At 42.1% G+C, this 16,354-nt stretch overlaps 1 protein-coding gene across 1 annotated transcript; it reads left to right on the top strand.

Moving 5' to 3' along the window:
* Window positions 1–9,431: 9,431 nt before the first annotated feature.
* On the top strand, window positions 9,432–14,405 carry heyl (hes related family bHLH transcription factor with YRPW motif like). The gene is made up of 5 exons (XM_034705193.1): window positions 9,432–9,837; window positions 11,788–11,854; window positions 11,944–12,027; window positions 12,495–12,576; window positions 13,369–14,405. The coding sequence occupies exons 1-5, from the start codon at window positions 9,758–9,760 to the stop codon at window positions 14,052–14,054; spliced, it is 999 nt and encodes a 332-aa protein (XP_034561084.1). The 5' UTR covers window positions 9,432–9,757; the 3' UTR covers window positions 14,055–14,405.
* The last annotated feature ends 1,949 nt before the right edge of the window (window positions 14,406–16,354 follow it).

Genomic DNA, 16,354 nt, shown 5'->3' with positions numbered 1-16,354 from the left:
AATTGAACAACACTGTTTTCTTCAATTTTCAGAAGTTCAATGAGAAAACCAGGAGAGCCAAACGGACGGGTGTCTTCAAAGTCAGCTTTCAGCTCCTGCTGTTTTTTTAACTGCATAATGAACCAACCCACAGTCCACACAATATTTTTCCCTTAACAAAACAGTGTGTTAGTTGTTGATGGGGAGGACTGAGCTGAAATAACAAACTCTACAGCAATGACTGTCAGCCAGATAGTGTTCAGCATTTGCTGCCTAAATGATCTCAAACTGAGATGCTAAAATATCACAATTCACTATATATCAGTGTACAGGGAAAAAGTCATGTTGACTTCAGATCCGACCAACTGATCAGTGCGCTAAAAGAACACATATGTTGTATCTGTGTATCTGTGAATAGTACAAAACAAACAGCCTTTCTGACAGTAAAGAAAACAGCTGAAAATGAGTCTAAATAGAGCATACACTTACACTAGCAGAAAAGTTTGGGTTTGATTAACTTGTTATCAGCTACTTTCAGTGGTAAGAGTAAATCCCTTCTGCAGGGTTTGGCCTTTCTTCCGTACTGGACTGTTTCTCAACAAAGGGGCCAAGATGACAAGTTTTCCCTTGAGGTAATACAAGTACTATTGACGAGTAACTCAAACAACCCCACTTACCCCTCAGGGTATCAGTAGAAATAATACCACAGCAACAATTAACATGACTACCTTACCAGGTCATTGATCGAATTGATCTCACACTGGCCATTCAATGGGATCGTTTCTCCAAGAAGGACAAGGTAGATAGAAGAGAAACTAAGACAGATCAATGGTATTGAGTTTGTCAAAAAATAATGTTTCTTTTTTGGTTGATTGAGGGCATTAAAATACTCTGATGTTGTTACTGTTTTTTGCTTTTTAGTGAATTGCTGCTTATTTTGGTGCCCTTTTTTTCCTCTCCATGGGGTGTAGTTTAGAGTATGACGTGTTGTGCTCTGCCTCTGTTTGAGAGTGAACGGGAAATGTATTCTTAAAGGGTTTTAATTAATCTTGAATCCTCTTGATGAACATCATTTTTTTCTCAAGGAGACATTTATACAGCATGAATCAGAAGAGCTGATCTAATAAATGAGTAATACAGAATCATGTTGACTCAAGTTTGGCATCAGGAAAGACGCGAGTGCAGACAGAATCCAGAGTTAATTAATCCATTTCTTTATTTCTAGTAAACTTTAACAATAAATGCCAATGCTTAGACCAACAAAAGGTACTAACTCCCTCAGGAGATGAAAATGATATTCAGCATAACCCGTCATCCTTCCTCTATCAGAGTCTTCCTTTCTTTTCTCTCACACTCACTGTAATCCCCTTCTGGGAACCCTAAAAATGACCCAGCAGTGGCGGCAAGTTTTTATGCTGGTTTTTAGAGGCTTACCTCGGCTCTCATAAGCTGCCGTCAGAACGAGGTGTTGGACGGATGCCTCCCTGATAAGGTCGTAATCGGAGGTGTAAAGTTATAGGAGGGATTTGAGAAAGTGAGAGGCTGTCAGAGAGCAGCAGCCAGGGGTTTCTGCGGTGCGTAAAACAGGGATGGGGCATCGTTTCAAGGGTTTATGACTGAGAGAGCTCTCATGAACCGGCCTGATACTCAATTAATCCCAGTCTTGGTCTTAAATTTAATCTGAACTGGGTACAGAAGCATATGTTTTCTGTTTTGAGTATAGCAGTATTGCATGTAGTCCCTTTTCCTTTCAAATTTGCAAGTTTCCACACTAACCGCCGTTCCTTTCAGCTCCATCCAAAATAGAAGGCTGATAGTGGAATTAGCAGCATATGACTTTGAGCTATAAAAATTAGTCTCCTCCATAAACTTGAATGATAGTCGGCTTCCAAGTCAAAACGCGAGGGCAAAACCAGTTTTACAGTGGCTAATATTAGCATGGTCTTAAAACCCTGCTCTTCAAATCAGACGCAGTCGCATGCGTGGTTGAGGGGACACAGCGGATTAACCCTGAACTCTCATTTTTCACTCTTCCCCAGTTCTCCTCCTCTCTCTCTGCGGCTCATAAAAGATTGCGTCCTGTGTGTGATGTGGCGGAGGAGTGCAGTCAGAATGAACTGATTACGAATGAGGGCCGGCGTGCCTTTGAGTCATGCACCGAACGACATTCCTCCACACTTAAAATAGTAACAGTTGGCTTTTTTTCAGGTTTGTTTTTCTCATTGGAGGACTTTGGGGCATCCTCTGTTGGCTTTTTTTAAGACTCCAATCATAACCAGATTCTTTTTTTTCTTTTCAGCCCCCTCCCTCCTCTTTTCTTTGATTTTCTTACTCGGAGTTTGTTTAATCTTGTGGAGAAAATTGGCTCAGCGTGGGAAAGGCAAAAATCTTTCGGGGATGGGTTGTGTTGTTTTTTTTAGAGTTGTGTGCATGCTTTTTTTTTTTTTTTTTTTGGAGCGGGGAGAAAAAGTGCCAGTTTGTGCCAAAACCTCATGAAGTACAGATAAAAAGGGGCTGAGTAAGAGGGAGGCCACAACACCGCCACAAAGATATGGGCTGTCTAAGCAAAGAGCTTTACAAATGACAATCTCCAGGGGGAAAAAAATGGGGAGACAAAATAAGGGAGGAAAGGGAGTGGAAGAGAGGGAGGGAGGAGAAGAGGAGAAACAAATGTAGATGGATTGGTGGGAGGAGGTGGAGAAGGAGGAGGAGGATGGGTATTGGGGGAAATAACGCAGAGCAGTGAGGGGTGGGGGGGAGCAGATGAGTGGGGGAAACATTCCCCCTTGCCCACATTAAAGACATAAAAAAGAAAACAAACAGAAAAACATGTCTGACATAAAGAGGCTGGTTTCCGCGGCGACAGCACAATGGCTGCCTGTGGCTCTCGGGGCCCTCGCCGTCCCGTCTGGGGCCCGGCACCAGCGAAAGTCACCGCAGTCACAGGGCCCATCAGAGAGTGTGTGTGTGTCTGTGTGTGTGTGTGAAACATGCCGAATGTCATCATGGGCCTCGTACTGTGGGAACAGCCATGAAAGGGACCCCACTCGGAAGCCACAAAAGTTCCTTTCTGCTTCTTCTCTTCGGCTTTTAGCCTCTTTATTTATCTCAGTGTAGGGGAGCCGGATGAGGAGGGAGGCTCTCTCTCTCTCTCTCTCTCTCTCTCTCACTGTTCTCTCTATATGTCTCTCGCTCTCTGACAGGCAGCATGACCTATCACTGCAGCCCCCCTGCCCTGTCCACACCTCACATCACAGAAGCTACTATCTCAAACATATATACTGACTGTGTCTAACCCTGTTTCTCTGGAGGTTTATTCACACCTCATATCAGCTCAATCAGATCATTCAAAACACAAAGCAGCTCTTTGGAAACAGCCTATAGGAACAAACCAAGCAGTCTCAGGAATGCTTCATGTATCCAAGTTATTCTGAGTAAATCGTGGAAGATGCCCAGACAGACAGACAGACAGTGCTGCAAGTCACAGGCATTCCTTATGTGTCTGAAGGGAAGATAATTCCCTCATGGGTCCAGCCTGGACAGTGCCAAGCTGCTCTGGTGCCAGTTCCCATGCCAATCCAATCCTGACACGAGCAACTGAGTGCCCAGCCACAGGCCAACGACCAGAAAAGGCTCATACCAGTAAGAAATCTACTGATTTTTTTTGGGTAGATGTCAAGAGCACTTGCACACAGCCGGGCAACATGCAGCTTCTTTGACCACAGTTGGCCTTTCAAAGATTCTCTGCAGGGGTGACAGACAGTGAACAAACATCTGATTGTGACTTATAACTTCTGAGGAGTTATTTTGGGGGTACAAAGATTTACAAATATCAGTGGTGCTCCTAGTCACTGCGTCATAGTCGCGAAGAGAAAGCAAAATCCAATGTCAATGATCGAAATAATGATTCAAATTAAAAAGACAAGCAAAAAGGGAGAAAGAATAACAAATGTTTTCCTCTGAGTGTCCTTGCCTCACATATGAATGTGTATGTCATGTACCCTAAAGGCTCACTGTGAGGGGTTGTGTACACCGAAACGTTTTCAACAGAAAACGGTAAACTATTGTTGCATTTTGGCCATTTATTTACAGGAACAGTGTTTTGGATGACGGAAAAACGCAAACATGAAAACAGGTTCACGATTTACATTTAATATGTGAAAATACAATCCCTTCAGTAGCTGTGTAAACCAGCGGTACATGGATTCTCTATAAACTGTGACGTCACAGCCCCATATGTGTTTCCTGAATTAGTGCTGATGGCTCAACTGAGTTTAGTAGAAAAAACAGAAGTAGAAGCAGAACTGCATCTGCTCTAGTCTTTTAGTCATCGTGAAGACATTTTATTTCAAAACACAACGGATGGACTTTAATGAGGCCATTCACGTGTAAAAAAAGGCCTTAATTGCAAACTGGATGCTTAAAATTAGGATGGATGGTATTTTTACACTTATCACACGTCACCAGGAAGAGATCATATTTTTACATCTATCATTTATAAATGAATAATTAATTAATTCATTTGTTTATAAAATGATTTTTATGCCCTATTCAGATCACTTTGAATTGCTATGTTCCATCCTCTGAAATGCTATTTAAAGGTGCCATATACTGTAAATCATCTTGCTTACCAGAGAATCTAAAATCCTTCAATGAAGCTGTATCTGTGGACTGTGATTTGATTGGCTCTTAAAGGTACAGTGTGTAGAAATGAGAATATGTAACGATATCTAGTGGTCAGACACAAGACTGAAACCAAGCAGCAAACTCCGGTCTCGAACCCTGAAGCCAATGCGGAAGTGCTATAAACTGCAATACATCGAAAATCCGCTTGAGGCTGGCTGCAGAAACGCCGGAAACCACATAGATATGAATGGGAAAAAGACGATCTTTGCAGCATTAATAAACATGTTTACAGCCTGGTTCAAAAAACGGCTTGGCCCTACAAAGCTAATCTCTCTAATGGCACACACTGTACGGGGGGTGAATTTTTTTCTAACATGACGGTTCAGAAGATATTAAGATTACGAGTTTTGCCAAAATAAGGACATGACTGACGTGACTCCCGGTCAGGAACACACAGCCATTGGCTAAGAGACTCACACTACGTCACACTCTGCCTAGTTGAGTTCCGCATTATCAATATGGCTGCTGCCGTCGTTTTGCTTCAAAACAGCTCTCAGGAACAGATGGGTGACGTCACGGATACTACGTCCATATTTCATACAGTCTATGACTGAAACGCTCCCTTACTCACCCCTCATGTTGGTGAAGCGATGTTGGCCTTCGAGGACAAGAAGCGCCTGTGATGCGTGATAAGTATGATCCTCAATTCTGCAAGTTTTCATCGTCAAAGACATTTTTCTCTCTTATCTTGCCCGCAACAACAACTACCCTGGTCTTGTTCTTACTCTTCCAACTGTTGAATTTTGCACAGCCACTTACTTAGAAACATGTTGGTGCCAAGATGGCAGCTTCAATGGAAGGGGAGCTAGCCTAAAGTAAACACAAACAAACTGACTTTGTATTGGGGTGATCAAACAAATTTAAACATAATTCTGAATATTGTATTCAATTTCTAACTAGTCTGTTCTGGTAAATGCCTCTAAATACTACACATTGCACCATTAAAGATACGCAGATGCGCAAAATACCAGCACAGTTTGGAGGACATTCTTGATATTTTTTGGTGTTTACATGCTACTAACCCTTTCAAAACCAGAATACTACTTTGCAAATGACACAAAAAGTATACATGTGATGCAATTGTCAAATGGGCATGTGACTTGAAGGGACAGTCATGTTGATGTTTTTAGCCAGGAGATACATTTTCCGACTGTTATGAAGACTGGTGAATGTAGGTCACAATCTTTGTATATATATTTCAGAGAAGATGGTTTTCTTCTTTTCTGTTGCTAAAAAACAGAATACAAGCGATCAAAGGCGACAGTGCAGTGAGACATATCTGATCAGTTATTCAGTTTGACACGAACGCAGAGAGAGTCACAAACAAAATGTCCTGCTGAGCTTGTTCCATCTCACAGACTTTCAAACAATAGCAATAGTCATGCATCAGATACAATAATTGCAGCCGAGTGTTTGTTCCTTATAAATTGTGGGTATACACTGTCCACATTCATGTGAAGGGATTGCGTGTGTGCTTGTATGAATCTGCTTGTGTCCCATGTGTGCGTTATGTCCCTGAGCCTTCACACGTTCATATTCAAGCTGCGCATGTGTGCGTGTGTGTGCAAATTGTAAAAGTATGAGCTTGTTAATTTCAATAAGGGACGCTGCCTTGTTGTGGTTTGGAGGGATGGGAGGGAGGGGATTTGAAGTGGCCGACCAAGATCGCCAGAAATCTCCCAGAATTCCATCCCACCAACCAATGCCAGCTTTCTCTCTCTCTTATGTTTCTTACTTATGTTTTTCTCCATCGGCCTCCCTTTACACCCCAGCCATAAAAGTATTTTCACAATTATTTATTTGTTCATTGATCTGCTTAATTACTTTCCACTTTGTGCATGCAACTTGCCTCATGCTGGAACAACTGTGATGTGTGTCAGAAACGATGACTGACGGCAGAGTGATTTCATTATTTAAAAATGATGATACAGAGAGAAAGTTATTCTTTGAAGAGGAGGGTGGGCAGCTGATAAAAATAACAACAGAGAAGAAGCCTGACTTCTAAGATGTCTCTTTTCTTTTAGACTTCGTCTTTTCTGTTTTCTGATGCTTAAATCAGATCCAGACCTGAATTAAGAAATGATGGGTAATGAAAGAATATGCAGACAGGGGGTTTGTTTGGAGAGAAAAAAAAGGGATTTCTCTTTTCTGTTCATCCTGACTCATACTCGCCACACTATAATCCCCCCTGGTGATGGTCACACTGATTACTGACACTTGAATGCTACAAACACATGCACATGTTTTAAGTTAGATTATTACTTTACACGTATGATGTGATAAAATGCAGGCAGGCTTAAGGCTCTGTAACATTCAATGCAAGTGAGATAAACAGAAAAACAAAAACTGTTTGAAGAAATCATCTTAAAAGATATAAAGCCAAAGAAACATCTGGAGCAAGAGAAATAAATCGGAACAAAGCTAACTTGATTTAAAAACAGCTTGTTGCAACGACCAAAATATGCTCAAAAAAGACACTTCACTTCAAAAAAACAACAAGCTCTCATGCATTGTGCGTATGTTTAAACTAACACGCCCTTCCAGTCTACCAGGCAGGAAGAGACACACTCAGCTGGGCATTGTGTGGAAGGGGGCATGCCACTTGGCCTCGCTCCGTCTTTCACACAAACATATGCACACACTGCTCGGTTAGGCAGGCATCGCTCTAACAACGGGCGCCTGGGCTTCGTGTTTCCATGGCAATCTGTGCCAGCAATCTTCCCACGGTGGCAGCGGAACTGAGCGCTAAGTGTAGCAAGGAACCGTGTGTGTGCACAAGTGTGTGAGAGCATATTCAAAGACCACTATCTTGTCCAGTGAAGAGCCCAGATGTTCAGACACTCACTGGACTGATTCCTCTCTTGACCCCTCAGTAACTGCCCTTGTGTCTTTACACACTGACACACAAAGACATTTCAAAAGTTTAGAAACATTTTGATCACTAAAGTCATACTCACTTTTCATTTAGGGGAATTGATCATTTAGAAAAAGTGTCACAAATAAAATAAATAAATGTTGCGAGCAGATCATAATTGCTTAATCTGTGTTTTATAATGGATGAAATGGTTTAAATTTCCAATATCTAGCTACAGATACTTCAAATAGTTGAACCAGCAAAAAGAACTGATCAAAAAAAGGATTGCCATGAGCTTGACAGATGCAATCATGGCCTTAAGAAACATGGATAGGCTAAACAATTGAAACTGTTAGCTTGGATTTGTTTGTTAACAGTAATGAAAGACAACTGTGTTAGCTACAAGTAGGCTTGGCTGTTTGGAAATCTGTTCTCGGAAGTTACAAGTTGCCAATCATGGAGCAGTTAAACAATAAAATGTATAAGAGCTTGCAAAAAACAGGGAATCGATAAAAGGTTCTAGTTAGTCAGTTTGCCATAACACATTAGCAGAATTGTTAGCTAAACTTAAGGCTGAAAAGTAGGCCCTGAGTTTAAATTGTTAGCTTTCAGCAATTCCATAAGCTGTTGAAATAATCACACAAAACGACCTGTTATATTAGCTTAGTAAACCTTTGTGGTTAACTACCACTAGCTTATCAGAAAACACTTGTCATGCACTACACTTGGGCCTGTTCTCTAGCTAGCAAAAAGCAGGAAATTGATAAAAGGTTCTAGTTAGCCAGTTAGCCATAAGACATTAGCAGAATTGTTAAATGAACATAAGGCTGAAAAGTAGGCCTTGAGTTTAAATTGTTAGCTTTCAGTAATTCCATAAGCTGTTGAAACAGTAACACAAAGTAGACCTTTGTAGTTAGCTACAAGTAGCTTATCAGAAAACACTTGTAATGCACTAAAGTTGGGCCTGTAAGCTAGTAATAATGTATGGTGGTAAAAAGTTAATCTGTGGTCAATAAGATTAAAATATCTAACTTTTGTGATTCCAATTGTTAGTCATATGTTGCCATGTAAACTTGATAACTGACCAAGTCATTACAATGGCATCTAATCTATAGTCATTTCTATTGGCGACATGTTACCAACAGGAAACCCTTCAAGCCCTTCACACTCAATGGGAAAAGTGCTGTTATAACTAATATCTAGTTTGCTGGAAGTTGCTGGTAGCTTACAATAAATGTATTATCTGTGCCTTACTCAAGCAAATGAAGTAATATTTTAGGAAAAAGAGAAGAAATATAAACTTGAACAGCTTCATAGAAGTCACTTTTTAGACCTGTATATTGTTTTATTGTTTTTCTTTATAAGTGCAGTTGTGTTTTCTTACTCCACTGTTCCGTCGCTCACAGCCATTTATCAAACCTTGCTCAATAACTCCATTCTCCAAAGTCAGCTGTGTGATGATGTGGGAGTCATGCTTTATGCACTGTCACACACTCACTTTTCACACTCCATCATTCTCACACTCCTCACCTCTCTCCTCCCCTCCCCCTGGCTGCCATTGTTCTACAGCAAAGTGTAATTAAAGGAGCAGAAAGAGAAAGAAAGGAGGATAGAGAGAAGGAAGGAAGGAGAGCAGGATGAGATTGGAGGTTAATTGACTGAGGATGACTGAGCAAAGGGGGTGGAAAGATGGGGCTGAGGGGGGTGGAGAGGAAAGGGTGACAAGCTGGGGAAGGCCAGATTAAAGGGAGGGAGGAGGGACAGGGAGAAGAGGCGGGGGAGCCAAAACTGGCAACCCTGCCCCAACTGCCAAAGTCCTATTTTGTCATTGGGTGGCTGTGACAGAGAGAGGCAGCCAAGAGAGAAATAACAGAGAGAGAGAGCGAGTGAGTGACTACGATTGGATGCCAGTGATAAAGTAAAAGACTAAAGCAGCTTGTGAATTTTCTTAGTTGCCATGGACCCTTGGGGGTCAATCAAGTGGTGCTGCTGACTCACAGAGGGAAAGACTGAAGACACATGAAGAAACAACAAGCGACAAGAAGTAACTAAGGACAACAAGGCTTTTATAAGTAACGGCGCAAGAGAAATAGAGTGTGGGGCACACAGGGACAGAGACAGTCTTCAGTGTGTTACCTCCACACAGCAGAGAGAGCAACGGACCAGATTACCAAAGTCCATCAGGTTATCATCTATCCATTTAAACGTCAGTCTAGTCAGTGAGGAAGAAGAAGAGACATGAAGAGACCTCACGACTACAGCTCACCTGACTCAGACACAGACGAGTTCATTGACGTGGGGCAAGAAGACGGCTACTGGTGAGCATCCTCCAACCACACCTGAGCTTGTGTTACCCCAAATCACAACTTAAAAGAATCTTAAGTGGTTTACAGCTGCTACTCAGGCAAAAGACAAAAACTGTTGCATGCATATTTGTTCGTAAACTTTTCAGCATTTGACACTTTAATACAAGAAATGCAGATGAGATGAAAGATTGCAAAAAGTAAGCTTACTTGGTTTATAGAGCATAATTAAAGAATTGTTTGAGCTGAAACTTTTAATTGTTTTAAGCAAATTTAGTCAAAGTTAATGCAGCATGTTTGACACACCTTGAAGAAAACTTGAGCTAACAGAATTAAGTTTGAACTCCTTCAGCAGCAAAACTCCCGTATTCACATATTTGTATCACATTTTAATTTTAGATTTGTTTTGTTTGCTTGTTCTTTCAGTAGTAAGTCACTGGAGATGTTTATAGTAGTCACTGCAGGCATGGCGCATATAGAACTGCGCAGAAGTTAAGAATTACAAGGCCTGTCATGTCTGAAGCGTGGACATAGAGCATCGCTTAAAAAGTGTATTTAGTTTTAAAAATATCTTCGTAATAAAAATTTGATTCTATAAGCGTTATGAGTTAAGATAAATATTATGTAGATAATTTTCTATTAAAATGTTTTGTGATGTCATAATATAGTTGAAGTTTTTTATTTATTTAACATTCAGATGTTACGTAAAGTTGAAAAAATGTGAACTGTAAGAGAAGAGCAACTCAACACCAAATATGTTGAAGATTTTTAGCATATTTAATAAAACGTTGACACTCTGTAAGTGAATACAAACTACAATAATTATAATATAACATAATGATTAGAAATAATTTTTTCTTCACAAAGCTGTTTTTTAAAAGCTACACCCAGGTTTTTCTTTGAGCTTTATTGTATTAAAAGTATAATTTTTAAATTTTGTTAATTGTTTGTATTGTTAAATATTTATGCACAGAATAAACAGCAAAACACTATTCAAGACACACAATAAAATTATTCTATATATGTAATTATTACTCAGAACCTTTGTATGAAAATCTGATTTCAGCTCTAAGCTCTTTAGCTGCAGTCTATAACATGTTGTGAAAAATGTCTGAAAAGTATTAAAATTATTTGTAACACAGCTCATACTCTTTACATGTCATCCTACCATTTGCACTTAAGATGAGTTAGCCACATCCCTGTTCTGGATTTACAAAACTTCTGATTAAAGGAAATAATAATGAGAGTGCATTTGTAACAGGCTATCTCGAGTATACAAAAAAACATTCAAAGCAGGTCTGGTTACATCACAGGCTCCAAACAAGCCAGTAACACTAAAGACGGTTTGGATAAATCAAATTGCTGCGAGACACGCAACCAGAAGACAGTGCCGCCTTTTCATGTCAGCCTCATCAAACATAAACCTAAACAAAAACACACAGCTAAACTGGCAGCCTTCATGTTCAAATCTAATAGAAAGTCAATAAGTCTCTGGTGGGACAGTTTGAAGGGAACTCTGAGCTGTCAGGCTCCTTCAGCACTGTAAGATGAGCGTTCACAAACAAACACAATCCATATTGAGTGACTGTACTCAGAGGAGCTCAGATCCCAAGCTGCATGCTGGAGCCCCATGCGAGTGAAAGCATCGCCCCGAGGCTATATAATCATCTTTCTAAAAGTGCTTTCACTCACATGGAAAGAAGAACAGCATGTCATCTTACTGAGACTAATGTCCAGAAACGCATTAAACCAAAAACAATCTCATCTTCCCTCCTCTCCCGGGCACCCCTCTGACGTTCTGTGCCCAAAAAACAAATTAGATTGAAGGGGGCTGATGTGCCATCCCGCCTCTGTGTCATATTAAGGAGGGTAATAATAACAATATGTAGGAAAATCAAAGTTACTATGTTTCTCTCTGTGCCAATGTCTCATCTCTCTGTTTCTCTCTGTGTCTCCATGGTGCAGCCCAGTCACTGGGTCCATGTCTCCTGGCAGCGCTTCACAGATTCTGGCCCGAAAGAAGAGAAGAGGGGTGAGTGGATTATAGCCTTGGATCCTAATCTTTTTAGTCCTGTCGTTTTTGTTGGCCCTGACTGTCCCTGTGCTCCTCTTTCTGTTTAGATCATAGAGAAGAGACGCAGAGACCGGATCAACCACAGCCTGTCAGAGCTCAGGAGGCTGGTACCCAGTGCTTTTGAGAAACAGGTAACTGCTCAGGAATCAGGAATCACGAATGATGAACAAGCTTTGATCTCTTGCAGTTAGAAATACTGAACACATTTTTTTTATTGATCATGGATCACATTCTGAATTATAAGAGGATGCCTCAACATAACCCACAAACACAAACCAGAATGTCATCTACAAAATATCCTATTTCTTTATTGTTATTTGTAATGCCTGGCACGCCTGCAACAAGGCAAATTCCAACAATATGATTTACTGCTTTTTGACCAATAGAGCTTTTGTTTATATTCTACACGGCTAAGCTACACAGTAAGTGGTGTGTTTGAAATTCAAGAGGGATGAAGTTTTCTCAATAGAGAGTTTAACACACACATAAGAAAACAGATAGGACTCATGGATTTGGGTGATTTTGGTGTCCCCTGTGGACAAAATCCAAACGTTCCTGGCAGCTAATTTAAGTGACATGTAGCATGTTTTCCCTGCAGGGTTCCTCTAAGCTTGAGAAAGCAGAAATCCTGCAGATGACTGTGGACCACCTCAAACTTCTGCATGCCATGGGAGGGAAAGGTAAGAGATCCGAGTTTGTTGACTTTAAGAAACCATTTTCTATTATTTTATTTTCTAAGGAACATGGGCCATAACATGTCTGTCAGCTGTTAGAAAACCTTCCATAGAGTATATACAGATAATATTATTTTCAGATAAAAAAAAAAACTTCGCAACTCTTCTGGAGCAAACAGACTTCCTCAGGGATTGAGTAAGGATGTTCTTTACTTTGCACAAACTGCTGCTCGGCTGGTTTTAAAAAAAAAAATCTGTTTTCAGCAAAAAAATTGAGGCCTTTTACTGTTTTCTTGGTTTTACCGCCTTTTAAATTTCTCTTACCCACTGAAGGCCACCTGTTTCAACCTCTATGTAAAAAAAAAACAGTGCCAGTACTCCCCTTAGTCACTTGCTGGCTTGTGTGTCATGGCTGTATCAGTAAATCATTAGTATAATGTTTCAAATTTCTGAAGTTGATAAAAGATACCATTAGATAATGTTCATTTTCACAACATATGTTTATTGGAACAACAACTTCAGTGTGTCACACAAACATCTCTGCACTGCTGAATTCTTTTCATTTAATGTAAGATTTTATGGTCCTGATACTGTGTTTTTTTATATTTATACAAAACTACTCTCTCTCTCTCTCTCTCTCTCTCTCTCTCTCTCCCTCTCTCTCTCTCTCTCTCTCTCTCTCTTGCTCTCTCGCTCTCTCTCTCTCTCTTGCTCTCTCTCTCTCTCTCTCTCTCTCTCTCTCTCTCTCTCTCTCTCTCTCTCTCTCTCTCTATCTATATCTCTCTCTCTCTCTCTCAGGTTATTTCGATGCAAGGGCTCTAGCAGTCGACTACAGGACCCTTGGTTTCAGAGAGTGTGTAGGGGAGGTGGTGCGGTATCTCAGCTCTCTTGACGGGGACTCTCCAGACCCCGTAGGAGCCCGCCTGGTCTCCCATCTTTCCCACTGCGCCAGTGAGCTAGACCCTCTCCTCCTGCAGTCGGCCCCAGCCTCCGCCCTACCCTTCCCTCCTTGGCCCTGGCCATCCTTCCCTCAAATCTCCCCAGCCTCACCGGCCTCTCCCTCGCCAGCTTTCCCTCATGGGCGTAGGGATCTAGCTCTGCTGGGGAGCTACCCATCACCCACCTCCCTCCGCCTAACCTCTCTGGCCGGCTGCCAGCAGGGCGCACCACCGCTCCTCACACCTACAGCCCTGGCCACAGTCCACAGGGTGCCCTCCTTGGCAGCATCCACAGTCCTGGCCCCCTCCAGACCCACCCAGTCCTCTCCTCATAGTGCCACAAGGGCCTCGCCGCTTCCTATTCCCACCCCTTCCTCCTCCTCCGCTTCTTCAACCTCCTCCTCCTCTACTTCATCATCTTCTGCCTCTCTGCAAGTCTCCTTCAGACCTTTTGCACCTCTGGGGTCTTCCACAGCTCAGCGCAGGGGCTTGAGTGGATCAGCCAAGTCTGCTCAGGGTTGGGGGACTGAGATTGGAGCATTCTGAGAATGAACTCTGGTTTTTTTTGTCGTCTTTTTTTCTTTTTAAAATGAACTCTGTAGAGTGGACATGGAGCTCCTATGTGCACTGTGTAGCAAATATGATACCTTTGGGGAAAAAGTTTGAAACTTTGATGATTTCTCTGCTTTTTGAGGGACTTTAAAAGCCATATCAGTCTGTGCGTGAAGTATGAGATATTCACAATCAATCATGTATAATGGAAATATGAAGGAAAGTAAGGGGATAGAATCAAAACAACTGACATCCATGAATTTGTTTGATACATAGCATCAACAGAGCCATATATATATATACGAGCCTCAACACATGGACGTTGAGTTTTTACTGATCTTTAACTGTGATGTGTTTTTTCAACATAATACTTTTGATTTCATTTTCCAGTTTTAAAGAATGTTTGACAAGAACCTCTATAAAGACAAAGTGCCTTGACCTTTTTTGATGTTTTTCTGTGTGTTTTTTTTCAGTCTAAGTAAAATGAAAACTGTACTTACAGCTAATGCTATGTGTTTTCAATTCAAATGGCAGAGGAATGTTTGAAAGCTACACGTATTATCCATGTTAGTCATGTCTGCAAACACTGCTCACATGTTCCCCAGCCGTAACCCCCTCGGTATGAAAGCTGTCTCCACTGATGGCTGATGGGAGCTGTGGTCTTGTGGCTGCAGAGGATAAACATGGTGGGAGCTGGTGATGTTTTTGGGATGCCGCGGCGAGGCAAACAGACCCATCACTTTGCCCTCTAATTGGCGGTCCCCTGTAATTAACTTTAGCCTCATATCAGTCCATGTATCTTCCTCTCCTCTGCTGTCTCTCTGCCATTCTTTCTCTCCAATCTTGTGGTACACCAGCGGATATCTTTTCACCCTGTTTGTCTGCGCCACTGTCTCCTCAACAATGGACAGCCAGTAAAGACGAGGGCGAGAGGGAGGGATGGAGAGACTGAGCGAGGGGAAAACAAAGAAGAAAAGATCTGAAGGGTTGTGGTTTGGTGACTGATTCGGCGTAGACGTTCAATAACAGGCTGGGAAGAAGGCAGGAGACAGGGTTAAGGGGAGATGAGAGGGACTGTGAAGGTTTAAAAGGACGGGAAAAGAAAGAGTGTGAATCACTGAGAGTGTGCCAGCACGTAGAGGGTGCAGAAATAAGCCCCCCCTAACAATGATGAATGACAATTGCAGTGGGTTGTTTCTCAAGAAGATGGGCTTAATTGTGCCGTGCTTCACCAAAACAGCTCAGTGGGGATGAGAGAGCAGAGAAGAGCTTGTGTGTGTTTACTGTCGGGGAACGCTTTGATCTACTTCAGGATGCAATGTCTGTGGTCTGTGGTCCAAAAAAGTGCATATTGTTTATTCGAGTGAGTGTGCTTGTGTGTTGCCTAAGCCAGCCTCATGTGCTCACTGCCCTGTGTTTTTGTGACTGTGTGAGTGTTTTGTTTATGTCTTGTGTGAGTGTGTGCGTGTAATGTGAGTCCTCTGGGCTGGCGTCAGGACTGAACCGCGGTGGCGGCGTGGCTCTCGTGCGAGGCTGGCCGGCGGTCGGACGGACGGTATGGTGGTGGAATGTTTATGGAGGGTGCATGCGTACACACACACACACACACACACACACACACACACACACACACACACACACACACACAAGCACACAGACAACACACTAACATAGACACACACAGGCTGGCTGACTGGCTGGCACTATTCTAGCCTCTGAGCGGAGGAGCCAGAGTCACCACCACAGCTTCCAGGAAGGACAACCACAGTCACACTGCACTGTGTTTCCCACGGGGGAGGGGAGGCAGGAGGGAGGAGAGAGGAAGGAGGGAAGGGAGCAATGGACAAAGAAGGAGGGAAGTGAGAGTGTGTTAGCGAGTGTTTATTTGGGGTATGTGTGCATGGAATAGACGGACATTGTGGTTCAAGCTGAAGGCGGAAGAGGAGGGTTCAGTGCAGGAAAGAGGCAGAGGCTAAAAAAAGTGCAAACAAGACGTGAGAGATTTCTGCTGAATCTGCACTGACTTACATCGGTGCAATTCTGTTTGCTGTCTCCATTTGAGTGTGTGTAGAGTGTCTGGTGGAATAAGTACATTTATTAAAGTACCATTAGTACCATTACTCTTATCAACACCAATTATCATCATACCAATTACTTAAGAAATGCAGTGTAAACCTCCTGTGAGGAACTAATAGGTTAATCATGAATTTGGTGCCCCCTGCGGACTGAAGAGCATCTCTTTTCTCTTGGCTTTTTTCCCTGTATATGTGTAAGTAGACCTTTTCTGACAAATT

This window comes from Notolabrus celidotus, chromosome 16 (assembly GCF_009762535.1).
Source record: "Notolabrus celidotus isolate fNotCel1 chromosome 16, fNotCel1.pri, whole genome shotgun sequence".
Taxonomy (NCBI): domain Eukaryota; kingdom Metazoa; phylum Chordata; class Actinopteri; order Labriformes; family Labridae; genus Notolabrus; species Notolabrus celidotus.
The sequence above is the reverse complement of the archived record's forward strand: the minus strand, read 5'-3'. Positions and strand labels throughout refer to the sequence as shown.